At 42.4% G+C, this 26,677-nt stretch overlaps 1 protein-coding gene across 2 annotated transcripts in view; it reads left to right on the top strand.

Moving 5' to 3' along the window:
- The window catches only part of PDIA5 (protein disulfide isomerase family A member 5), a 91,999-nt gene that overhangs the window by 23,636 nt on the left and 41,686 nt on the right, over nt 1-26,677 (top strand). For both annotated transcript variants that reach the window (XM_422097.8, XM_025152431.3), the window contains exons 4-11: nt 2,226-2,309; nt 3,058-3,103; nt 8,913-9,005; nt 10,236-10,296; nt 14,026-14,093; nt 18,015-18,106; nt 18,210-18,281; nt 23,101-23,237. In XM_422097.8, coding sequence (XP_422097.5) covers nt 2,226-2,309; nt 3,058-3,103; nt 8,913-9,005; nt 10,236-10,296; nt 14,026-14,093; nt 18,015-18,106; nt 18,210-18,281; nt 23,101-23,237 — 653 coding nt within the window. The remainder of the gene's footprint in view (nt 1-2,225; nt 2,310-3,057; nt 3,104-8,912; nt 9,006-10,235; nt 10,297-14,025; nt 14,094-18,014; nt 18,107-18,209; nt 18,282-23,100; nt 23,238-26,677) is intronic.

Raw genomic sequence — 26,677 nt, forward strand, 5'->3', positions numbered from 1 at the left:
ATTCTGGGAGTTTGCTCCTCTTCCATCTCTTGCATCAGTGCACATAGATTGCATAAAGAGACTGAATTCCCAATGCACTGGTGCAGACAATCAGACCAATGCATAGCCAGAGAAGGACTGGAGCAAACTGCTGCTTGCCTTCCTGTGATAATGGATGTGCATTCAAGCAGCTACATGGATCTCTACAAACAGAGCAATCCTGAGAGCAGGGAGGGCTCAGAGTCTGGTCCTTCCAGTGAAACAGCTGTTCTTATCTTTCTTTTTTTAATAGAAGCTCATGCAAGCAGGAAGAGAATTGGTAGGAAATGGAGTGCCAGGAGTTGCTAGTGGCTTGCTTATGAGTACGTCTCAGTAGTAATATTTTGTAGCTTTTCCAACAACAAACCTTGCAAAACTGTTCTAAGATGAGTAAGCATTTGGATCTCTTAACTGATACATGAGGAAAAATTTCCTGTTTTGCTGTGGTTTGAAGTTGCCCTGAATTGATGGCAGAACTGGCAGCAGAATTGTTTCCACACCAGTTTTGGTCCTCTGCTTGTCTCGGCGTTTGACAGAACCTGTTGCCAGAGCCAGGTGGTCAGCATTGCATTTGTTCCCTGCAAGATCTTCTCCATGCACCTTGATCGGTGTCTGGGTGAGATGTGAGGGTGGTCAGAAGCTGTGCTGCCTCCTGACATTTGTTGAGCCTTGAACCCCCCCCCCTAGTTTTAGTCCATGGGACTGCTGGAGGACTGCAGGTGAGTGAACGCAGGGAGCTTCTGGCTCCTGGACATGATGTTGTTGCAGACTTTCTCAGCAAAGCTCAAAATCCAGGCTATTGGGATTGTAACTTGGTTTGGTAGGACAGAGGGGTATTTGTGGTATTGCTTTGGCTATATTCTGCCCATGGAGAACCGACATGAATTCAGTAACACTCTTACAGAAGCATGCTTCTCTACAACAGGGCTTACAGGCGCTCCTTACTGGTAAAGTGGTTACATGCTTCATTAGTTCCTTAAAATGCTCATTTCATTGTAATGTTCTGCTGTTGGTGCACGTGTCCATAGTATACCCTTTCTCATTTCCATCTAAAGATAATCATTGTGGAGATTTCCACAAAGGCAGACTCTCATTTGCAGCACATTGCAAACTTCTTTGTTGTTCCAAGGCAGCTGGAGAACATGGGGGGAATTAGCACCAGCGCTGCCAGCGGCCCTTCGTTTGGTGGAGCCCTTGCAACCCTTGCATCTTGGTGTCTCTAATGTGTCTCTAATTGGTTTAAACTTGATGGGTTTTCAGTGTTTTCATTTTCTAAATTGATTTATCTGCACAAAAAGCACAAGTTGTCCTCTGCTGGGAACAGGTTTCCAAGGTTTTTAATCTTGCGGTTTGTCGATGCAAAGGATAGTCTCATCAGTGTGGATCATCCTCTTCTCTTTGTAGTTTGCTGTTTCACACATCTCCCCAGGTCTGTGCCTGGCTTCGTATTCACTGCAGCTTGAAGCAGACTTAACAGCTGCACTCCTGCATCGTTGAGGACAGCAGTTAGTCGGCACAGACCCTTCCCCTGCCCGCCTCACTAAAGGCACAGTTTGTTCCCATGGCCTTTTTCTTTAACTCAGCCTAATCTGGGTTGTGCCACAAACGCAAAGTGAACTCTTTCTTTTTTCCAGTTTGAGAACCACCTCCTTCCCTCTGCCTGCCTGGTGTGGCTCCAGGACGCATCCCTCGTACCTGGAGCAAATGGGGTTGCTCCAAAGAATGGAGCTTCTTAAAGCTGGCCACATGTGATCTGGGCACGGAGACACCACGAAGATATTTTGGTTTTATCTCCTATCAGACACAAAAAGCAAGTCAGCTTTTGTCTTTGAATCCTTTCACAAATGGTGCTATTTGACCACCACCGTATCAAGAATATGGTCGTCTTAAACTTTGACTTCCTAAACTTTATGTTAACCCCCTGAACAGAATGTCAGCTGAGGTACTTAGACATGCTAGGATGGACTCATTTTCTGCTGGTTGGAGCCTGACATCGGAATGTGGATTTAACACAGTCTGCTGTGTCTTGACCAGGCAAACTGAGGAATTTAATTGGCTTTTCCCTAAAACTTGGCTGAGCAGCTTCTAAATAACCATTAGGTACTACTAATTGCTTTTGAGGAAGCAGAGCAATGAGTTTTCGGAACTGAATGCATTTGATTTCTTTCTCTTGTAACCGTTTTTCTTCCAATATGTGTTTTTTGCAGTGACACTGAAAGCCGAAAATTATGCAAGAAGATGAAAGTAGATCCTAATTCAAAGGAGAAAGGAGTGGAATTACTCCATTATAAGTGAGTGCTGGGCTGGGATTTGTAGTTCCTAATTGTTGGTGCCCCTGTTAGGACCATTTGTTTTCCTTGCAGCTCCATTTTGCTGCAGCATGAGAAGTTATTTCTACTATGCCCTCTGATATGTGAAACTGCTCACTATTTCTTCATTTTGGAAGCATGTGTTCTAACAGAAGTTAAGATAAATATATTGTGCTGTTGAAGAGAGTACATGAGCTGGGCTTGTGGGAGAGGTGCCCAATAGACTAAAACTACCCAATGCACAGGGCTGACGGCTGAGATTTGGATCTCTTGCTTTTTCTGTCACTTGCCTACTGGCATGTGCCTTGGACAGTTGGCTTCACCACTCTGCTTGCTCTTCTGACTTGAGATAGTACTTTGTAAAGTAATTGGAGAGAGGCAAATGGAATGAGAGAGCAAGATATCTTCTTCCTGAGAATAATGGAGTGGGAGTACTGTAAAATGTAAGAGATACCAAGCAGCTGCATCTCCAAAGATCACGCCTCAGTAAATTTTATTGTTAAAGTGTCGGAGAGGAGAGACCTGTTTGCATGACACACTGTTTTGTACCCTGCCTCTATCCTCAGTTTTCCCTTCCCCTCCCCTGCTTAAATTGCTGTGGTGTAAATTCTGCTGGGTTCTGTGGCTTTGGCAGGATAATTTTGTTCTGCTTAGTGAGAAGTAAGGGAGCTGTGTGATTTCCAGCAATGTTACTGTAAGTTAACACTGTTACCCACTCCTTGTTCTACAGGGATGGTGCATTTCATACTGAATATAACAGAGCTGTCACGTTGAAGGTAAATTTAAATATTTGATTATTATTTGGTTAGGTTTGGGAGAGATGTTTGTGGGTTAAAAACAGGTGTTGGTACTTTTTCATGCTGAAGGCATGAAAGGGAGGGTAGTTAATCTTCATAAGCGGCTGTCAGAATGACCTAAGGGCTTCTGTGGATGCGTGCATCTGCCAACCACGGATCCAGAAAAGCTGTGTATTAACAAGATTGAACCCGTGTTAAACAGTCATATAAATTGTGAGTTAGCTTCCAAGCTGGTTATAAATAGGGATTTTCTTATTTTCATTACCAGGTGCTATTGATGGCAATATAACTGAAAGAATTAGCTGATACTGCATTTTTGATAGAGATTTCTCTGAGGTTTTTAGGCCTTGCATTTATAAACTTCAAGAGTTGAGTGGCCTTCTCTTTGATCACGGAACTGCAGTTCCTATGGATGTGCCCAGAGTGCAAGAGGGATGAAACGACCTTCCGTTTTCTCTGGATCTCAAGACAAAGCAACAGGAAGCAGTGTTCTGTGAGCACAGTGGGAAAGATATGAAACTTGATTGACTGAGGGAATGATAGACTGGAAGCACAGTAAGAAGGGTGAAAGTAAGCAGCCTTCCTCAGCAAAAAGCCCCAGTGAGCTGCTGGGAGTATCCTCATGTGTGGCATGTGATGATTGGGCTTCCAGAAATGACTTCCTTCCAGTTCTGATGGCAGTTTGTTTTTCTTCCTCTTCTTCAGCACACCTAGGCTCTGCACAGTCATTGAAGCTTGATGAATCAATCCAGGCTGTTAGAATTAGTTTCACTTTCTTCTTCTGCCTTGTTCAAGGGTTAGGACTGGGATGGAGGAAAGTCTGTGTGAGATGCTCTGTGAACGCTATTCTGTCAGAGTGGTCACTTCTAAGCATGCTTCCTCTGTTACCTTCCTTTCACTGCCAGAGTTGTGGGGTAGGTGATGAAGAGATTTGTCTCGGAAATAAACTGTGACTTGAATCATCTATTCAGCAGGATTCACACGAAGTGAGGAGAGTAGGACTGTGCATCTTTGCCTCTCCTGCAGCAAAAATGCTGCCTGGGTTGGATAACCCAGCCCTGTCAGCAAATGCCTCAGGCTCCTTGTGTACTTAGTGAGGAAATGCACCTGATGGTTTTTTATTATTTTTTCCTCTTGGTGGGTGGTGGGGTGAAGTAGACTGATTAGTTGCCTAGATGTGGGTGGTTTGAATCTCGTTAAAACGTCTTTCCTGCTCTCCATACAGCACTGCAACCAGGAATTAGTGCTGTGACTCTTCCTTACAGATAGGATGAACTGGAATGCACCTGCAGAGCAGAACAAGAACCATGTAATTTATTCTTCTAGTTGCCATTTTGTGATATATTTTTTCCCCTTCCCTCCTGCCTTTAGGTGTTTCTTTCTGGCTGGTGAGAGGAGAGCAGATCTAGAGTGACCCCATGTACACACATGGGATGTGTGAATTTAGTGTGGACAGCAGAGGTTCTGAAGCTCCTGTCTTCCATGATCTCTGTTCTTAAATTAACTGCCTCTCTGAAACCAACTGCTAATGATTTACAGGTTGGGCAGTGCATCAGAGCTGGGCAGTGGTCAAAGAACTCAGCTGATTGTTTATTTGTTCTGCTGCTCATGGCTGTATGAATATTGTTTGTATTTCTCCCTCTGTACCCCTTCTCCATACCTTCTTGTGTTGAGGCAGTGGCACTTCTTTCTTACCTTCAGTTGCATTTGTGAGAAGTCTCCTAGTGTACTGCAAACAGCAAGCAGCAGAGGGATATCGTTACATTGAGTTTCATACCCTTTTTATGGACAGGTGGACAGAATGAAGAACAGAGATTAAAGCACTTGTTTCGTGTCATTCAGCAAGTGTGTGGCAATAAAACTGGGATCTTTTTCCAGGCATCCTGTAGACATTAATATTTGCATGATGTTTTGGAGAATAGTGGACGCAACTCTGAGGAGGAAATGCTTCATTACTGTGAAAGGATTCTTCTGAAGTAATTAGCAATTTCACAGATAGGGCTGATCCCGCTGATAGCGTACTTAAGCTTTTAAGAAAAGCTTTTCATTTTTTCAAGTAACTAAATCCTTATGTAATTAGAGAGGTCCTTGTGGGTTAACTCTTAGGAAAATGAGGAATAAAGGGTAGCTCAGTGTTCGCAGTAGGGGGATGTTCATAGTCGGAACCCTCTGCTGCTGAGCCCTTGGTTAGGATCTGAGCTGTTTGAGTGTCTGATAAAGAAGATGGATGGCAAGGGAATTAAGTTTCATCACGAAAAATTTTTAGGAATAGTTAAAATTAAGAGTTGGGGAGGCCCACGATACCATTTGCTTGTCAGTATGAAAGCAAGAACTTGTGGGGTAATAAACACAAGAGGGAAAGAGGGACACAACTCCAACTCTGCTGAAGTAACAGCAGGTTGTTGTAATGGGTTTTGAATTACCGGCCTGGACAGTGGTTAGCCTGAAAATATTGGCTTAACAGGAGTGAAAAAGTCAAATGGCTAGTAAAGGAACTTAAAGTGGAAGGGGAAATGTTATTCCACCATCTGAGTTCACTGTCTTGCATTACATACGTAATTCTGGTTGCTACAGTGAGTGACATGCCAAGGTATGTAGAAGGGCAGTAAGGGTGATAAGAAGTATCAACGCCTTGAATATTTGCGTTGGGGGTTCTTGGGCCTGGGAAAAGGACAGTGGGAGGGGGATTGTGATCAATGTATGCATAACTGTGAGTAGCTTTAAGAATGGTACAATTACGTACTCTTTATCAAAATGTTGGTGCAAGCATTGACATTTTGTGGCAGCTGATTACTAACAAATCTGCCGTGTTTAAAAAAAAGTTATGGTACACATAGCCATATGTTATGAAAGCTAAGAATTTAAGTCTTAAAATCAGTGTTAGATAGTTATAAAGCATATATCCATTGATAGCAAGCACAGGCACAAATACAACAGCTGGTACAGAGCCAATAAACTCAATTACTTTTTTCCAGAAACTGAGTATGCAAGATAAAAATGGCATAGTTTTTCTGCTAGGTATCTGTAGTGAGCTGCTGTTGGATGTCTGAGGTTAGATCACTTTTTGATTTTAACTGGTTACTTTAACCACACCATATCCTGATTGCCATACTGCCGTAAGACCTGTATCCAGGCTGTTTATTATTCACTGGAGCCTTTTCTGGAGGGTAAAATTCAGGGAGAATTTTACTGTCTTTCTAAAATGGAGAAAATTCATTCAAGTGTAAACCTACTGGCAGAGGGAATAGACTAACCCAGTAAATTAGACCGGCTCTAAACTCTGTACCCTTTTCAAGTTTGCTCTTGTAGAGTGTGTGTGTGTGTGAGAGTGTGTGTGTGTAATGAAGGAAGGTTTCCTTATTAGCATCTCTACTGCATTGTACTTGAAAGGAGCGAAAAGTGTATGGATCTGTTTCCATATTTATTTTTTTCAGGTTAAAACCCATAAATGATAGCCAGCTATTGTGCTATTAAAACTGGCTTGTTTTTTGGTAGCATCTGCTGGACGAAACCACATCCTGTGTTCTGCTGAATTGGTGTTCAATGTTCAGAGCTGTTGCAGTGGCTCAGGCAGTGGTAACAGCCCGGTGTGGGTCTGTCGGGGCCACGGCATCAAAGCATGTCCTGACCCCATCACAGCAAGGCAAGAGTGGAGCTGGTTTTGCAGCATGGGAGTTGCTGTGCTGTGGCCTGGACCTTGCTCAGGTCTTGAACCCAGCACCCAGGGGCCTCTGCAATTAGATAGTACTGTGGTTTGTTTGTGAGGATTTTTCTTCGCTATTTAAAAGCGCACAGGAAGCACTCTTCACAGAGTGGAGTAATGAGTGTGAGGCACTGCACTGCCTGCTCATGCCAGAAGACATTACACATCTAATTTTCCCTTTCTTGGCTGAGAGGGAGAGGCTGCAAGAATTAAATCTCTTTAATCCCCCGTTCTCTAACCGCATCTGTTTCTACATCATTGAACTTGGCACACAGGAATTCTTGAAACTAGCAGAGTCAATCGCACTCATTAGCTGCTTAAAATGCTGACCCCTCTCTCCTCCCCAGCCGTGTACATTTGAGGTCTGTGCAGACTGAGGGCAAGCAGAACTTGATGCAGTGTTCCTAAGCTTGGAATATCTTCCTGGTTTGGTCTTCCTGACTTCTCCTTTCTCTGTGTTATTAAGTTTTCTTACAGCATTGTTTGGGATGCTAATGCCTGTAGTTTTAGAGCTTTTTACAACTATAACTGTGTTATAAATTACTCAAACTTCTTCTTGATAGCTCATTTCTCTGCTAATGCCACATTAAAAGAAATTTGTGCTCCCAAAACAGCTACCTCACCCCTTAGGTCTTCGCACTGGATACATTAAGTGCTTTGGTTGTTGTCTAGTGACTAATATGTGCTGCCTCTTACTATAAGACAAATCTCTTTAATCTTAGCTAAGTGAGTAGACAGTCATTAATGCAATAATTCTGTAAGCTCTGAATCCTCCCAAGTGTCGTAGTACCAGCTGAGATGCAGGAAGATTAGCTGAACTCTACTCTCTGTTGATAAGCTGTTGGAGTGTTGTACAAGAGCAAACCTACCAAAGGCAGATCGGTGGCAGAACTGTCTCTTGGGACTGTTTCAGTGGCATGTGTCACCAGGTGTACTGCTAACCTGCTCTTGAGAAGGTGGGTTACAAACCTGAATGGCATGGAGCTGTGTCCCTCAGGTCCTGTTGCTGTCACCAGAGCAGCACCTTCCCCTTGGACCTTGCTGTGTTACTGACAGCAGACTGCTCGTCTCGGAGTGGATGCATACCTACTAGTGGTGCCACAGAGAAACAAAACAAGGTAGTCTGAGCTTTAAATGATCATAGAAATCCAGTTATCGTGTTTTCTATAGCACAGACATCTGAGGATAAGTGATGAAGCCAACACCTTCACACACAGCTGGAAACTGTGGGCAGTGATGCTCTGCTGAAATCCATGGAGAGCCAGCCTCTCATTGACTTTAGAGGACTGAAGTTTTCCTCAGGTTCAGTCTGAAATCTGAACCAGTAGGAAGTATTTTTGTGATAAAGAGAATATCTGTTATCTACCAACAAAGCAGTGATTGGTTGTGTGTCAGTCAAGCAGAGTGTGCATATATACGCAGCTTATCAAATATGGGAGGTGCAAAATCAAAGCACTTCACATTTCCTGTTTCTCTTGCTATGTTTGTTTGTTATACTCCTACTTAAAAATCCATTGAGCGCAATTTCTAGTTGAATGGATCATAGGGGAGACTATTGGTGGATTATTTTCCCATTGACCAAAGCTCAGTCTGATCTATAAGTTTGCAGTTCATTGCTTTTGCTATGTGTGTATCAGTGTGCCCTACAACTGGTACTATTGGATCCAAAGGTTACACAGATCCAGTGAAGGGCATGGATCGTAACCTCTACATAAAGAAATCTTTCCTGCTAAGCCAGGGACTAGCTGTGGAAATATTGCAGATCTACTACCACTGAAAGAGCTCTCTGAAAGATACTTGAAGCTGTTGTCTGTGTGTCGGTCCACATCCACACAACTTTCCCCAGTTTTGTAATGGAAATGGGTGCCATTAAGTGGGTATATCATTTGTGAGGAAATTAAGCACCAGTGTATCACTTAGTTCTGCAACAAGAGATATGTGTTCAACTTCACTGTAGCAAATGAGTATAAAAATGGAAAAGCAAAAGTGTTTATTGCATGGGATTCACGTGACAGTATGGATTTGAGATTGAGTTCAGGTTCTCATTCATTTTGCTTTAAAAGCTGTTTTTCCTGTTTCCTACAGTCTATGGTGGCCTTTCTCAAGGATCCAGAGGGTGCTCCATTATGGGAGGAGGATCCTGAAGCCAAAGACATCGTACATGTTGACAGTGAAAAGGTATGACAACCGGAGAGATGTTCTGTGTGTTTTGTAATGACGTGGGATGTGGGGAGTGTGCATGTTTGAATAAACTCTTAATGAAGCACCATTATGTCCTTTGGAAGGAAATTCTGTGGTGCACAGTTGTTAAAGGGACATAAAGTTTTTGGATTATGATAGAGCACGATCTTCTGCTTCCTTCCTTCCTTTTCTGTACCCTGTGTGTGCTCATGGTATTAGTCTGTGAACTACATACCAAGCATCAAGTCATTGTGGATGCTGTAGTAGAGGAGACATGTTTGTCTCAAAGTGTAGAAGCTTGCAAGACGCTGTTGCTGCAGGATGCAAGTAGAAGATGAAAATGCTATTCTTACAACTGCAGGTTGTTGTTAAAGCTTAGGTTCTCTCATGTGCCTGAGGTCTTCTCAGGAAGTCTGGAGCAGGTAGGAACAAAATTCGGGTCTTGAGTGATTTAATCTTGTACAGTAACCATCTGCAGTGTCAAGTGGAAAAGCTGTAAATAAGATAAAAACCTACCTTAATAAGCTAGTGCCACCGCAGAGCTACCCATGATATTCTCTCTAATATAATCAGCTTGGTCTTTTGTATTAGTTTTCTAGTCTATTGATTTTTAAAACTTTAATTGATTGGGCTCTAGCTGGTATTTTGTAAAGGGCCTTTTCAATTTTCCAGCTTTCATTTTTAATATTAGAAACAGTTATTTTGACATTCTGTTTTTGTAGGAAGATTAATTTTTAATGTTCACCTTCTGTACTCTATTATAAGTCTTCCAAGGGTTGTGTTCAATTTCAAAACTTGAGCTGTTTTTTTCTACCATGCTGCTAGTAAAAAAAAAAAAATCTATTCTTATGGCCTATTCTATTTCAGTGTGGAAATGAAAACTTCATTACTGAGTCCAACTTATTGAATTAGAATATGTTTTTTTTGGTTAGTTTGCAGACTCTTAGTTGAGAATTGACCAAACAGTACAACTTTCACATCTTGACACCAAAAATGCTGGTCTTGGCTATTTAGCTATATTTGAATCTATAAGAAGTCCTGTCATCTCCTTTCCACTTAAAGTTGAGCAGGCAGAAGAAACTCGAGTCTTGTTTGTTTGGAAGTATGACCTCTTCATTTCCTGCTAATAAAAGAGCCTGAATTCTACTAATATATTGACTTCTTTAAGTTTAACAAAAGTGCACTTTTATGTAGGCCTGTACTTAATTTATTTGGTTCATTCACTAGGAATTACGAAGGCTTCTGAAGAAGGAAGACAAACCCCTTCTGATGATGTTCTATGCCCCATGTAAGTAATGTAGCACATCTTGCTGTCATCTTCACTGAGAAATGTTCAAGGCTAACTGGAAGCCTCACTTGTGTTTTACTGACACCATCTTATACTGTTGTTATCATTGAAATACATGTGGTGTTTGCCCATTTGTATTCAGTTTTCCCCTCGTTCATCTGCTGCATCCTAGGCTGTCATTTTTTGCTCCCTTTATCTCAGTCTTACGATGAGCATCTAGTTTATGTAATCTTTTTATTTGTTGTCCTTCCTAAATATGTCTGGTAGTAGCCAGAAGCATGATGTGCTGAGCACATATGTGTTAATACTGCTTTCTGAGAGGGTCTAGCCCTCTGGCGTATGTGGAGCTGGAATTGCAGATGAATATTGCACATGCTTTTTACTTTTACACTTCGGGCTGTTGCATAAAACAGGCAGTTACACACAAATAAAAGCTCTCTAGAGGAGACCCTGGAATTGAAAGAAGCTCTATTTGTTCTCAGTAACTGCAGGTAGAGGGAACAGTCAGGAGCAGAAATGCTTTTTCTACTCCATTCAGGAGTTGTTCTGGATGTTTCAATTGTCACCAGCAGGCGTATCTTGAATATAAATGGGGTTTCATTGGTGGGGTGGCAGGAAAGAAAGAGGAGAACTCATTGGGGCTCCTCTCTTTCTTTTGTGACGTTGTCATTGCGCTGCTCTGAGCTTGTCATTGCATTGGCTGCTTGATCAGCTTTTGCAGATTTACAACTGGTGACAGGTGTGTGAGAGGCTTTCCAGCTCTTTAAAACAAAATACTGCTGTGCTGGAGCTGTTGCTCAGCTGGAAAGCAGGGCAGCCATGAGAAAGGAGTGAATGTGTGCCTTAAACTGGAAAAGCCTCCCAGCGCTGTCCTGATCATGAAATTGATGCAAGGCATTGCTAGCATTTCATTAGTTGTTTCTCTTCTAAAATGAGCGCCCCATGGCAGCAGTATCTAGCGTTTGAGTTTGTTTTCTCTGGTAATTATTGCCTGAAACACCATCACTACCCTTTCTCAGCCTCCTCAGAGTACCGCCAAGACGACCAGAATGACCCGAGACTTAGCATGATGCATCAGTAGGAGGGTGTTTTTCCTTTAATTAAATTAGCAGCAGCACGAGGCCTTCACGCTCCACAGCGCACCCGCAGCCTGCCCTGGCCGTGTCGGCGGGGGGCCGCAGGCCCGCTCTGCCTGCGCATCGCCCCGTGGCAAGCGCTCTGCTGCACAGCACCGGCACAGTTTACCTGTATCATGAATAATTGTTTTCCACAACCGAGTCTCTGCCTTAAATGTGCCTTATCTAGCCTTTGGTTCTCTTTGAACCGTTCCCCCAGAAACCCTCCTCCTTCCAGTTTCTGGTCTTTTGAAGTGGCAAAACACCTGCTAGTCTGCAGTGCTGTAATACCTTTGCTGCTTTCTGAACTGCTGTGAAGGAAAGCTTACTTGTAAGGCTTTTTCCCCCTCTGATTTCACGATTCTTAACTCCCTCATCTTTTATTTAATACATGAGACCTTCTGACTTGACTCTTATCCAGTTTTTCTTTCCTTACTCTTGCTCCACTTACTACAGACAGAATACGTCCAGCAGTTGCATTAAAGCACTGGCTTTGGGGAGCTGGAGCTGTGGATTGCTGTCTTGTAGTGTTACTGTTCGTACCTGGCGGCAGCAAATCCAGGCTGATTGCTGAAGGGAGTTCTGCTTTTCCTTACGTGCAAGGGGGTGAGCCAAGGGGGTCTTTGGCAGGAGAGGACATTGGAGTCTTTGTCTGGGAAGACACAAGGAAGACAGCTGCCTCATTTTTCAGCTCCATTGCAAGCTTTGTTGGAAATCCATTGTGGCAGATTCATAGGAAATGGATTCTTTGATTACATGCTAGTGCGGAGGGAGATGAAAGTGACTGCAAACTTAAATGTAGTTTCTTTAATATTTCAGGAATGCTTGATCTGAGTGAAACAACTCAGAGCAAAGGCGAGCCTTTTCCTCAGAAGATATTATTACCTGCCATTTGAAGCCCATTCACTCTACTTTCGGACTTTAATATAAGTCAGACAGCACTAAATATGAAAAATTAGGTATACTTACAGGCATTCAGATTTACTTAGAGCTAACTCTGCCAAAGAAGAATCCTCCAAAAGACAGTCTGCATTTGGCAACGAAAATGAGCTGTTCAAAATGTCATTGAAAACAAGACTTCAAAAATGGAGATGTTACCTATTGGAAGAGCTAGTATGTATTCAATTAAAAAGCAGACAAAAGCAAGTAAACACTTTTCACTCAGAATACAAGAAAAAATAACAGATGAGAAATGAATTTTTTCAGGTTACCCTTAAGGTATGCCTGCATGGGTATGTATGTGGCTTGTCAGAGTCCTGAGCAGCATAGTGTGAAAATATTTGGTCAGGACAGGTTGCTCTGAGGTAGGTTTGGGAGCAGGCAGCCCGAGGCAGCAGAAGGAGCGTGAGTGGAGGCTGGGGGAGGAGGCTGGCACGTGCCTGAACTGCAGAGGGGAGTCCAGGGAGAGGTTCCTGAGGGAGAGAGATGTGTAGCTGGGGGAAGTTTGTGGCCTGAGGCTGTTAAAGAAAGCAGAAACAGAGGATTCAGAAGATGGTGTTAACAGCTCATATCTTTTGATGCCTATCCAGTGGTTTGGATGAAGTTGAGACTTCAGTATACCTCAAATGAGTGGTCCTTGCACACCAAGAAATCATTGCTTGAACCAGCACTAATTTAACAACCTCATTGGCAACTGGAGCAGAGAGATGAAAGGTGAAAAGACCACAGAAATGAGCTCTTTCCTCCAATTAAAGGATGTGATCCTAAACCAGGGGTTGCAAAATCTTCCTTTATGGAAGTTATTTTCAAAACCATTCTCTCTTCACTAGAAAGAAAGAAAGAGTTGACAACTGTCCCATGGTAGACCAAGAGTCTCTACAATAAGTGCCTGAAGCGCATGGCTGCAGCTTGCTTTGTTTCGTGCTCGCTCCCCCCCCCTCAGTTCCCAGTGTGCATGTGCATATTTTACTTGGCAAGGGTGAAACCTGCTGCTTACAAGGTGATTTATTGCTAATCTGCTTAGTGCTCAAGAGCGTCATCAAAAAGCTCCTAGTGTACTCCAGCTACACATGATGGTCTTCCTTCCTTGCTCACCGTTTCTTTGTCAGCACATAAAGTTCTTGTATCTTACATGGGGTTTTGCTTCTCCCCACTTATCATCTTCTCTGATAACAGAGAAGCACTTAACTTTTAAAGTCTGTTTAATGTGTTTATGAAGTGTCTTAAATCGGTTGCAAAGACTTTAAACTGAGGTGAATCTGAAGTGTATCCCCATCCCTCCACTGGTAAAAGACCAGTTCTGACTTTCCTGGTGTCCTAGAGTGCCCGTTCAAAATGCATGAAGCTTTTCATTTGACTTGATGAGTAAAACATCTTTCATCCTGCATTCCAGTGTGGTCTCAGCCTCGAACCTGAAGAATGTAGATGGTGTTGCTCATACCAAAACAAGAATGAGAAATGAGTATTGTGAAAAAGTTCCATGTAACATATAGCATATAACAAGAAGCAATGTCCTTAGAAAATAATAATCTAATGATTGGTGGAAAAAAGTAAGGATTTAAAAAAAAAATTATTCTAGAAATGTGGTTTAATATGCTTTAGAACATAGATCCTGTAGAAGAATCTGAATGGAGTTGTTGACATTACTTACATAATTTCTTTTTTCTTTAATCAGGGTGTGGTGTTTGTAAGAGAATGATGCCATCTTTTCAGCAGGCGGCCACAGAACTGAAGGGTAAATATGTAAGTGAGAAGATAAATTTTATATGAAATACCAAAACTCCTTTTAGATACTTTTTTTTTTGAGCATTTAAAACCACAATTATTTATTGAAGTGAGGAATTTTTTTATTGGGCCAAAGCAAAGCCAGAAATGAATGATGGTGTTCCAGATCCCATCAGGATTCTCTCTTGTTTTGTTTTTACTTGTATTAAAACTTTGAAGAACGAGATGTTAACTCACTTGCCATTTGTATCTGGTGTGGCTTCTGCTGGGGAAAAATGGATTCTCACGCTGTGTAGTTAATCTGGCTCCTAAGTGCTGAGTTTGTGGGCTTCCTCAGCTTTTTTTGGTAAGGATAAATAAATGTTTGCCAGTAAGGATAAGTAAATGTTTGCCATATTGGATTTGATTAGCTTTTTGGCTTGATGTTTCATAGAGGACTCAAGGATGGATGTCTTTATAGTAATAATTAATCAACTTGTTCAGTGGAGGGTCAATGTCATGGGATGGGTATTACCCTTTGTTAGCTTGATTGTTCTCCTAGCAAGTGAGCTTAAGCATTAATAAGACTTAGTTTTACTATGGCTTTGTTAACAAAGTTAGCATTTATATCTGGCTGAAATGAAAACAAAATTTGATCCTAATCATTTTACAGCAATCACAGTAACTTAGTTACCTGTTTGTACTAATTAGTATTGTTGTACGAATGAGGCATATTGAGTGCTAAGCAAGTTGAAGATGCTTGTCAAGGCCAGATCTTATGGTTTGTGCATAATTTGTGTAATACCCATAATACTGGAGTGGCACATAAATGTGCTTATAAGAAGTTCCATAGGTCGGGCTGAATCTGGTCTGATCCTGCCCATTGAACCAGTCACTGTAAGAGTTTTCAGGTTTCCTTAGGAGGAGCAGCATATGATGGGGAAGAAAGGAAGCACTACAGCGCACTGCTAGGGAGGCTCAGGTCAGCACATCTCTTAAGCACTGAGAGCACTCACACTTCCCCACCTTCTCCCAGCTAGTTGTTTTTCAAGCCTTTTCTTTAAATCCTTGCTTGCTTAGGGCTAAAAGCAGTGGGAGTTGTTCAGATTTATTTAGGATATATTTTCTAGCGTGCTTCCAGCCAGCCAGGCAGCATTCAGATTCCCTCTCCCTTTGGAGGAGGGTGTGCTGCTTTCTGTGGAAAGGTGCTCCCATCCTGCATGGCATGTCCATCGTAGGGTGTGGGTGGATGGGAATTAGGAGCATAAACGCCTACACAGATAATGTCAGAAAGAGGGCATGCTGCAAAACACTGTATGTTCTGCGATTTTCCTTTGCCTTGTCCATATATCATTCTGTTTTTATTAAATGCAGATCAGGGAGTTTTAACTCCAGATCTCTTCTATTTTTTTCTTCCTTTCTTGGAAATAGTTTCCATAGATCTGGGCTAATCCTGCCCAACTCAGGGGTGTTGTACAGCTCAGAGGTGCTTTTGGCTTTCAGTTGATTTTAGTGCAGGATCGGGGAAAAGTCTGGTTATGCCACTGCCACCAGTGTCTTTCACAAGTATCTGTTCATCTAAATCTGATCTAATTAGCTTTCTGAGTGGGATGTGTACACAGTTTGTCACTTCTAAAATCCACTGTGCTGTACCCATCATAAACTGTCTGCGCATTGCCTGAAAGCAGCGTTGACCTCCAGATCAGACATTGCTGGAAAGTTTATGATTGGTTTGGATGGAATGAAGTTTTGGCCTTTTAATCAGACCTGTCATTAGCTGTCAGAATGTGCCTGGCTTAAAAGTGATTATTACCACTAGATAGCAGGAAAATTAAATACCATGTTGCCTATTTCATAGGTCCTAAAAATGAGAAGGTGAATTATATCTGTTGTTGGTTGTTATATTCTTTTGGGACTAGTCCTTTTATGTTCCAGTATTGTTGTTGAAAGGAAAGCCGGATGGCACATTCAATATTACGTTTAGAGTTTGCAATTTCTTTCTGCACCGGAAAAGAGCAGCTCCAAGTGAGACGAAGCTTATTATATCCTTGGTGCAAAAGATTCCCATGATTTGTGGCAGGTGGGCTCTGGTGAGTGTCTGTCGCTGTCACAGGGTGGCCCAGCTGGTGGTCAGCAAAGAACTTCATCTGCTTAATTTCTGTTGACTTCATGAGTGCACCAGAGGGCTTTACCCAGTAAGGAGATGCTTGAGTGTGTGCTTCAGTGCTTTCCTCTGGTTTTTGTCAGATTTTTTGGTAAAAACTGGAGACTTTAGAAGCTCTGACCTGTATTTTAGAAGTCAAAAGCAGCCTTTGTTTAATGTGTTCATTGAACTTGGCTCTAGGAAGGCTTCAGGTGGTGGTGTGAGAGACCAAATCTGAAACTTCCCTACTGAAAGAAGTTTTAAGCAAGGTGTGGATGTTGCAGGAGAACACGAATAGTCAGAATCCCATAATACATGACCAGCTACGGATTTAGATTACAGATAGCTTGCTTGGAAGCAGATGAAGTGTTGAAATATGTCAGATGTCACTGCAGAAATGAAAGGAGTGATCTCGTGTTTGCTGTGGACATTGCAAGAGGTAATAAACTTCAATTACAGTTAGGGTCTTTCAGTCATTTGCTAAAAGCAAATTAGTTAAACAACTAAGCAGGAGAAACTTAAGTATAGAGGGAGGATCCAGAATTTGGGTAGAACGTGTGCTCCTGGCCCCTGCCAGACTTGGTGGTACATGATTATGTGATTATAAGCCAGGTAAAGCAGTAACTTTTGTCATCAAAAATGAATCCCATTGTAATGGGCTTCTGTCCAGTTATGCTTCATACGATATATGAACACCAGTATGAACCCAGGTTCTTGGCTCTTATCAGTCACCAGCCTGGCTGGACACAGTTCAGTTGATCCTATTGAATTTACCTGTCCTCAAAAGGTGGCCCATAGGGTAAGGGAAAGGGAGAATTGATTCTTAGTCTCTTAAATGAATGAAGTCAATCTGGTTTTAAGAATTACAAGGAAAATTCACAGAGACTGGACCAGCCAGAATAGATCCTATTTCTTTACTCCTCTCAGTTAGCTTTCTTTTCACCTTTCTCAGGATAGGTGAGAGAAAGCAGTATCTTCTTCTGACTTTCCAGCGTGCTCTTGGAAAAGGTTGACCTTCAAACAGGGGTTGTATTCTTTAGGATTTATTTCATGCTGTTTCTGAGCACATTTGGTTGGTCTGTGCAGTTTGCTGCATCAGGAATCTGGTATTAAATTCTGATGTGGTATTTCAGCTGGAAGGAGAAAATCCTGTTTTTGGAGGGGGATGGAGGAGGAGGAGTTTGGATTAAAACCCTGCTGCTGAAATGATTTAAGCTGTCAGTGCCATTAAAACTAAGCTAATCTTGAGGTTGCATCTCTACAACTGGCTGGCTGGAGGTTTGGCTGCAGAACAGCCTCAGTGTGCAACTCACACCCACGGAAAATCAGAATTAATACTATCCACAGATTTTTCAGGTCAAAAATCTGGAAGGTGGTTGGATAGGGCACAGGAGCCCTGAGCCTGGAGCTTGGGGTGGACTGCTGGGTTGGAGGGCAGTTCAGAACAGGGCCTGAAGAAAGGGAAGAGAGACTCTGTGTTTCACTTAGTCTGTAAAGTTGCTCTGCTTCCGTACCCACCTTGAGAGAATTTCCTTCTGGTGATTCTGTTAGTGGGTGAACAGAAGGAAATCTGGATTCTGCAAGAGAAATGAGTAGGTGACAAGCTGAATGGTGTGTGTTTTCTATGGACTAGGCTCAAATACTGCTCTGTCTTCCCTCGGTCAAAATTGGAAACACTTTATTCCCTTTATGAAGTCCCTCTTGCTTTGCAGCAATATGAATGAAATCAGAATCTGCCTAGAGCTTGCTTGTTTTTGCTTCATGATGTTACTACTGCATTATAGGAATCAATATAATTGTGTTCTGTTTTTTTTCAGGTTCTTGCAGGAATGAACGTTTACTCTGCTGAATTTGAAAGGATAAAGGAAGAATACAATGTCCGTGGATATCCTACAATCTGCTATTTTGAGTCAGTTATATTTTGCTACTCTCTTGGAAATCATACACTCAACTATAATTGCATGTTCTTATCTTCAAGGCAAGGACTAAACCTTGTTTTGTTGCTTTAATAGGAAAGGAAAGTTCCTGTTCCATTTTGAGAACTACGGTGCTACTGCGGCAGATATAGCAGAGTGGCTGAAAAAGTAAGGCACTGAACTTCATGCACTCCAACTTTTATGTACTTTTCATTATTTACAGAATGTAATGGTTTAGGATCGGCCATCTCTTCCTCATCCCCTCTGCTCGAAAGAGCAAACAAAACTACCCTGCTGGGATTGGCTAAACTAGCACAGAGAGATTGCCTAATGTTTGTTTTTCAGCTTGCATGCCTTGCTTTTTACAATTGCATTTCATCTGTAATAGGAGACTGACTGTGAACCAAAATCAATGCAAATGCACAGATCTTGTCTTTGTTAAAAACGCTGGCTTAAATTTCCAGTGATCTTGGGGGCCTGAACTTAATGACTCATAAAAGGTCTGACTTTAGTTGTTTTATTAAAAATGTATGTGCCAAGTATGCAGTTTTCATTGCTTCTTCAGCCTTCAGATGGAGCCTTCAGAGTATCTTGCAGAAACAAGCAGCAGATCAAGGCACCCTGAATTGCTAGTCATTTGCACAAAGTTTGTGTTTCCTGTCGTGACTTGAGCGATGTTGAAAGCATCTTCTGCCGAGAGGCAGCTATTTGCAGTTGTAAATATTCGGGGGGCTGAATGAGCATGTGGGAATAGAATGTGAGAGAGGGAGACAGAACAAGTGTGTTTATGTACGCCTTCTTCTAAATAGTTGGTGTTCAGATGGTGCAAATCAGCACATCATTGAAGCTGGTGGAGCAGCTGGAGGGAGCTGAGCTCATCAAGTGATAGACAACTTTCTTTAGCAGTGAGCTCCAGCTCTCAGGTTTTGTAGTTATGAAGGTTCTCCCTTGTTCCTTGCAGCCAAGGAAATGCTGTTAAAATTAAGCTAGTACAAGGAAGTGAAAGCGCAGGAAGTGTTGCAAACCATTGTGATAATATAGCATACGAAAACTGGCTTATGATAAACATGTTTTACTGCGCCAGTGGGACTGTGCTGGGGATGCATGAGTAGTTCTGGGTAGCCCAGGGTCTTCAGCAGTGGTAGGCTTGGTGGTTCAGGACTGTTGACCCACAAATGTGGTGACAGCAGCATTTCTGTTAGCATCAGGAGGTACAATCGTTGAAGGCAAGAGTTTTCCTGTGGATGATAGAGAGATTTAGCTGCAGCCTTTAAGCTTCATTTAGTTCATTCAGACTTTCAGATATAAGTGACCAGGATGGCAACTCCAGCAGTGCTGAGGAGATGATGAGCCCATGGAGCAAGGATGTGACTTCATCACCTGTACTGTATTAAGCTTTCAGTTCTGTGAGGATGTGGTTATCTCTTGGCTACCACATGTGAAACGTTAGATGTTTGGGGTGGGCTTTTCCCCTGTCTGCATAATATCCAGATAATCCGGGTAATATGAAGTGCTTTTCTGTCGGTGTTGTGACAGCAAGTGAACACAGCAAAAGCAAAGCAGAACAGCTGCAAGCTCTTTCCAATGATAATCTCTGCTAACAAGCCACTGTGGGCTTTGGCTGATATTCCAGCAGTCCAGAGCTAAAGACAGCTGTTTGTCCTCACTTAGCGTTCAGTGCATGCTTATTAGTTTCCCCAAAGATGATCTGAGCAGTAGCCTTCTTGCCCCTGTTTTGTATAATAAATACAACTTTTAAGGAAGCTACATTGGGAAATTAGGCGTACTTAAATTTTGTTAGTAGTTAATGTTGTAATTAAAACTGTACGAAGGGTAAATCTGCTACATGCATAATACTGTATTTCTTTGGGGAATCCACAGTGTAACTACTCAAGCGGTATGGCAAAGGCTTTAGGAAAGCCAAAGATTGTGATTAGGTAGCTGCAGAAGGCATATCCTTTGTATTTCAGAATAGTATAATACTAAAATTCTCACCAGATACCTCAAGCTAGAATTTAATATCATCACTGTTGTCATTTCCTGTAGTATTGATGTCTTGAGCAGTCTCCTCACTTCTGAGTTAGGAACTCTGGCTCCCTACTACAGTGAAACGAGCAGAGGGCTGTATGCATACCCATGCAACAAGACCAAACCCAGGATCTAATATGTAGTCTCCAAACTCCCTGGCTGTCAGGTGTAGTTCTGGGTTTCCCATGCTGTGTTGCTTTGGATGATTCTCAAGTGGTGATGTTGGAGTGTAGAGGCTGCTGCCAAGATGAAGCTGCTGACCTCAGAAAGAGGCTCTGGTAGGAGCTGCTGACCAGTCAAGCAGGTGTGCTGAGCAGCAGGAGCACAGTGCTGCCAGAGTGTCCGTGGCAAGGAAAACCAACCTGTATTCATACTGTGCATGCAGGTGCCCTTATCCATGTATTTTCAAAAGGGAATCCAGCAGACACTGTGCCATGTGAGATGACCTGTTTTCTATGGACACTAGTTACACACTGCAGAAGAGAGACTGTTTTTTCTTCTGTCTCCCCTTTGTTTCGCCCTGTAAATGTTAAGGGTTAAATGCTGAAAGCGATTGATCTCTGCTGATTTGGAGCATAGGGCTGCAGAGTGTAACAACAAAGGTTAGAATTGTTTAAACTGTACAAAGGATGTTTTTCATGCACTCTCAGAGCAAGAGCTCTACCAGTTTGAAGGGCTCTGACACCTTTTTTGTTATTTTGAAGGTACTTCCTTAAGTTGAAGTGTCCTAATGCATCAGCCTAGAGGTCCTTAACCCCTCTTAATCTTCCTAGTAGGCACAGGCTATTATCTTGTGGAGTTTCAGATGTTCCTATGAGGCATGGAGAGAAACCATCACGCGTTCTTACTCCAACACGGCATTATTAATATGAGAGATGCTATCTTGTACATACCACAATTCTTTTTTAATCTCTCTCATAACGCTGCATCAGTTTGGATGGTAGTGAAGCCAGACAACTTCTTGCTGCCTTCAATAACTGCTTAGTTTTCTTGCTGTTTTTACGGACTTCTCTTGGGTCTTTCCTTAGCACTAACTACTCAATTAAATCAAGATCTTGTCCTCTGTACTTAATTCAATTAGCTCTTGATAACTCTTCCAGACTTCTGTCATCCTATTTTTGGACTTCAGGCAGTGGATGTGCCTTCTCTCAGTTTTAAATGACATTTTAGATTTTGCTTGTTGTCTCCTCCAGGCCTTGAGGTGCTTCTTACCAGCTCCTGTGTAGGCTTATTAGCATGCACAGCATTTTAAATTGGGCCATTTGAATAAACATCCAGTGCCCTGCTTTACTGATTCCTTACTGAAATAGGTCACGCCAGGCCCTGCTGAACGCAGCTTTGTGGTGCTTTGTGGCCGGTGTGTCCATGTTCATCATACTCAGCCAACTCAAACCAACTCCCTTTCCAAATAAATCGTGTCATGATATTTTCTGGAAGCCTTCCTTTTTCTACCTGTGCATTATTTCTGTCTCTTAGAGGCTTGGCAACAAGCGCAGTGATGCTTTACTAAGCTTTGTGACACAGCCCTTTACTCATCACAACCCTACCTGTGCTGTGGCCATTTCTGTTCCGAACTCCTGTGGATGGAAACCTACTTCTTTTCCTCTTTGGGCTGCTTGGCCACCCTTGACGTTTGTTTCTTGGTTTGTTGATCCTACAGGCAGCATCAGAGATGTGCAGTTTTGCATGCATTGCTTAATATTCTTGGATCAGACATATTGCTTGCATCAACAGCACTTGCCATCTGAATTTGTGTATCTCTCTACTGCTTTTTTATCAAACTAGGCTTTCAGCCTGGTAATGAGCAAGGCAGAATAAATGAGTTATCGTCTGTTTGCCACTCCTTGTTTCAGGCAGATAACGCAATAATACGTTTTTTGATTAAAATAGTAAATGTGTTTTCACGAGGAATGGGGCCACATCCAGACCTGTACTTTGCCAAAGAATTTAGGGAATTTGGGGGGATATTTGGAACTCATTACTGTACCTGGCAAGGATAGAGTAGCTTCAGAGTTTGGCTCCAAATGTTCCTGTGCTTGGGTGTACTTTACATGAACAGTGCTTAAATAAATAAAACGTCAGTTCACATGGTTTAGTTCACATCTGCCAAATTCTCTTAATAATGTACCTTGATAACAGGAGAAAAGCAATTGTTCAGTGGACTGATGAGTAACTTGACTGGTCCAGAGAATCTGAGGTTCAATTTCCAGATTTACCAGCGTGTCGTTGAGCAGTCTCCCTGGCTCCCAGCCATCAGAGATGGTTAAGCTCATGCACGATCATATGGGAGTCGGTGCAACATGTCACTTATCTTTTAGATTAAGCATGCAGTCTGAGTAGCTTTGCTGAATTAGACCTGTGAGGGCACTGTCAGGAGAGATCAGAACGATGCTTCCCCAGGTCCCAGGGATGTTCAGGGTAAAACCACGATTTCCTGGGTCATTGCCCTAGTGAATGCTGCACATGGTTCCAGCATTGCAGCTCTTCCTTTCTCTGCTGGCCCTGGTTGTGCTGTCGGTATTCAAGGTGACTGATTAGATTGGCTGTTTCTGCACACTGCTTTTCTCTTTCATTTGCAGTGACTCCTGTGAACTGCTAAGTGTGAGTGCTGTGAGAAAGGGAGCCTCCTGCTGAGAAGGCTGAAAGAGTAATAGAAAAACGCATCTGATTTTTATAATGTAATAACCAAGCAATCTGGTTATCTCTTCGTTCTGTCCCCTTCCATTTCTGATCTGTCCTTGTGAGATGCTTGTGGAGTTTTTCCTCTCTCCTTCAATTCTATCTGAGTTTCAGCATTTATCGCTTCTGAGTGGGAGCAATTATGGAAGCTGCACAGTAGGGTTAGTGTGTCAGACCTCCATGACCATTTGCACAAAGGTAGTTCCTTGCAGTCAGACTTGCTAAAATTCCTACTCAGCACCAACGAGCTGCTTTTCAGCTGTGTCTGTTTGTCTTGTAGCCCGCAGGCACCTCAGCCACAGGCTCCGGAGATTCCCTGGGCAGATGAGGAAAATGTAGTTTATCACCTGACCGATGAGGACTTCGACAAGTTTATAAAAGATCATTCATCTGTCCTAGTGATGTTCCATGCGCCATGTGAGTTTGCTTTTTCTATTCTGTACTCTGATCCAAGTGCTTGCAAACAAAATCAATGGTAATTTGTCATGTAGGTTCCACAGAGCCATAAAATGAAAGTCCAGGCATTTCTTGTTTGCCGTGATTCTTAGGCGCACAAGGCACAACGTGATTGTGAAGTTGCTGATTTCAGGTTTAGGGCAGAGGTGTACTGCTGGAAGAGGTACTTTGTAGGCTGAGTCTGTCATAATTCAAGAGTGCCATAAAGCTTAAATAGTCAAAGGAGTCATTGTTGTGTAAGATTAGCTCTATTTCTTTTTATCCCTAATTTTCAGCTCGTCTTCTGTTCGTGGCAGAGCTCTGGAGGTTTGAGCTACTTGAGATCTGTGAGCTCCTAAGTCCTTGTTTGCAGCCACAGTTCATTCTCTGGTCATGTAGAGGGTGATGATCGTTATGTGTTGTGCTGAAGTACACCAATAAGTTATTTAAGTTCAGAAAGTCTTTTGAAAACTGATGCAGAGCTGGTAGTGATCTTAATGGTTGTTTGGCAGAGAATGAATGAGGCTAATTTTTCTGGTGCACAATGCAACAGGTTGCCCTAAGGTACTGCCCTCCAAGCTGTTCCAGCCACGTTTCTCTCCTGTATCTTGTATCCTCTGGGTTAACGTGGAGGATTGCATTAATCTGTTTGTTTGCTAATGATGCAACTTGTTACAGCTCCGTAGCTGGTTCTACCAGTTCTTTGTATCTTTAGTTGAAAGTTCAGGCTCAGATCTGCTGCGTTGGATGGTACATGACTTCTGTCTCCTCTGGCAGCTGGTGCTGCCAGTTGCACTTGGATGAGATGGTCATTTTTTTCAGGCACAAACTGGAAGGTTAGCGCTCTGGAGGTGGGCTGCGTGCTCACAGCCGAACAACCGAGGGTCTTGGCACACAGGCTGAAATCCTGCTTCCCTTCAAGTCAGCAGGAGTTAGCACCTAAATGTCTCTCTTGAAGGTCTGCTCATAAGACTCGCTTGGAAAACACAGCATAACGAATTTCCTCTGCCTGATGAAATGTCTGGCGGTTTGATCCACGGAAGCAGGTGACTGCTGTTTTGTCGCCGTGTTCATTGGATTGTTTGTAATAATGAAGGCAGGTCTGGAGATTAATGCCTGCTCTGAAAACCAAAGCACAAGTAGCAGAACTGATGAGGCGTGCTCTGCTTGGGGGGTTCCCCTTCGTTACCCAAATCCTTCCTTCCCCCTGCTTCTGCACACTCCAGTGTGTAAAAGACTGTGCCAGCTGCTGTTCCTCTGGGCTGGCAGAGCAGCAGCTGCCAGGCAGGAATGTAATGGCTGAGCTTTTCTCTCCCTCTGTGCCCAAGGATAAGGGTCCTCTCTGTTGAGCCCCAGATTTTTATGGGGATTTATTAGTATTTGAAAGTGTTGTTGTTTTTCTGAGTTTGTAAAGTGGCAAAGCAGTTCAATAATCTGTTTAGGAGGAGGCAGAGAGGAGGGAAGAAATCGAAAGTCGGTCCTGTAAACCTTATTCCTTTAGGAAGCCAAATTAAAAATAAATGAATACCTGCAGCTATGATCTAATTTTGTAGTAAATTCAAGTTAGTTTTAAATCCAAACAGGGCTCTGCTCAGTTTTTATGTTTATTTTGTTAATATCCTCTATAGCACACACGACACAGTTTTAGGGGTGAGGTGACCCACTTGGGGAGGAGGAGCACTTCCAGCTGAGTGTTCTGTGCTAAGGTGCAGCAGTACTTTGGCAAGTGCTGTGTTAAATGCTGAGCGGGACTGTTGCAGTCTCCTGATAACACGTTCCAGCTGCTCAAAATTGAACTAAAGAATGTTACTTACCAGAAAACTCCATTTTAAACGAAGCTTGAATATTTAGGGCATAAATAAATCAATACGTTTTATTTTCATAGAAGTGGTAGTGGTGTGCCTACGTGCAGGATCCACCTTGTAAATGTGTAAATGGGCTGTGATTGGAACAATCCTCGTGGGCAACCTCAGCAGAGGGTGCAAGGCTTACAAACTAATTAATGACAGACAGCAATCAAAAATAGTTATTAACGCGACTTACTGTGATTAAAAGACCTTCTTGGAGCACTTATTTTGTTAATGGAGTCACCTTAGGAATATTAGGAGATTAAATTAGTTTAAAAAAAAAGGCAATACAAATGGGGGATGTTGTACTTGTTTTAACTTTTGTGGCTGAGAATGTGAGAGTTTTTTCTAAAAAATTGACTTAATTAAAAAAAAAAATTGAAACATATACAAAAGAGGCCCAGGACTTGAGATATATTTCTTTGTAACTAAGACTTAACAAAGGCATTTCATCATTAGCAAGGACTTAGAGCACTGTGTCCCCATGCAGGGTACATGTGGACTTTTTTAACATGCTATAAATCCTGTGTTTGTGAGAAGCTCTTTCCTAGAGGCAGAATTATTTCAGTGATGCTTTAATTACAATTTCTTAGTCAGTTGGCCAGCACATTAATACACTGCAGTGTAAAGAGGCGTGTGGGGAAAATGGAAGCTGCAAGTGCTGAAGGTATGCCTGAACCAAACGTATTTATAGTAAATAGCTGTGAACTGCAGAGTTATGTTGAAATTTTATAAATGCTGGTGGTCAGCATATGGTTATCCTGGGTATGTCCAGACATCCTGAGAGTTCATTTGGCATTACTGCTCACATCACACATAACTGTTGATGAAAGCCACTTGTCTTGCAGATATCCCAAGTGAGTTTTCTGTGTTGCTGCTGTTCACAGAAGAAAACTTGGTTACAAACTGAAATCTCCAATGTAACACTCTACAGATGGAGAGCAAATAATTGGCCCCTTGCCCTGGAGGTTTTGGAGTTGTTGCTTGGATTGGCCACGTTCAGTAGTAAGAGTTCAGTCTCTGAAAGAAGATGCATCACACCAAACAAAGATGTGCTACAGCTGCACCGCAGCATCAATAAAGGCAGCTCATCATAGCTTTCTGATAGCAGTGAAAATAAGAACTCCATGTCTGTCTGTGCCTCTTGATATCCATGCTGTATGCTGATCAATTTATTTAGATGCCTGAGACGACAGCTGGGTGCTGAGTGTCTCCAAATTTAAGCTACGCTGACAGTCAAATGTTTCTGAATGCTTTAGTGACACAGGGACTCACTGGGACTTAAAATGTTCCTGAACCACTTCAGTGCAAAAGAGCCCTGTTTATTTTCAGTTGTCCCCATCAAACTGCTGAGTCAGATGCTATTTTTAAAATAACACTGCCCGAAATATTTGCCAAATTAGTGCAGCTTGCAGTCTTTCAGACTGGGTTTTGCCAAATAAAAGAAAAATAATAATAATTTCCTGTTCCATATTTTTTTCCATCTTTGTGCCCCTACCCAAGATCTGAATCTTGCACGTAATAACCCCAACCAAGTTGCCTATAAGTTGATTCAAATGCTACTGGAAGGTGTTT

This window comes from Gallus gallus, chromosome 7, assembly GCF_016699485.2.
Source record: "Gallus gallus isolate bGalGal1 chromosome 7, bGalGal1.mat.broiler.GRCg7b, whole genome shotgun sequence".
Classification (NCBI taxonomy): domain Eukaryota; kingdom Metazoa; phylum Chordata; class Aves; order Galliformes; family Phasianidae; genus Gallus; species Gallus gallus.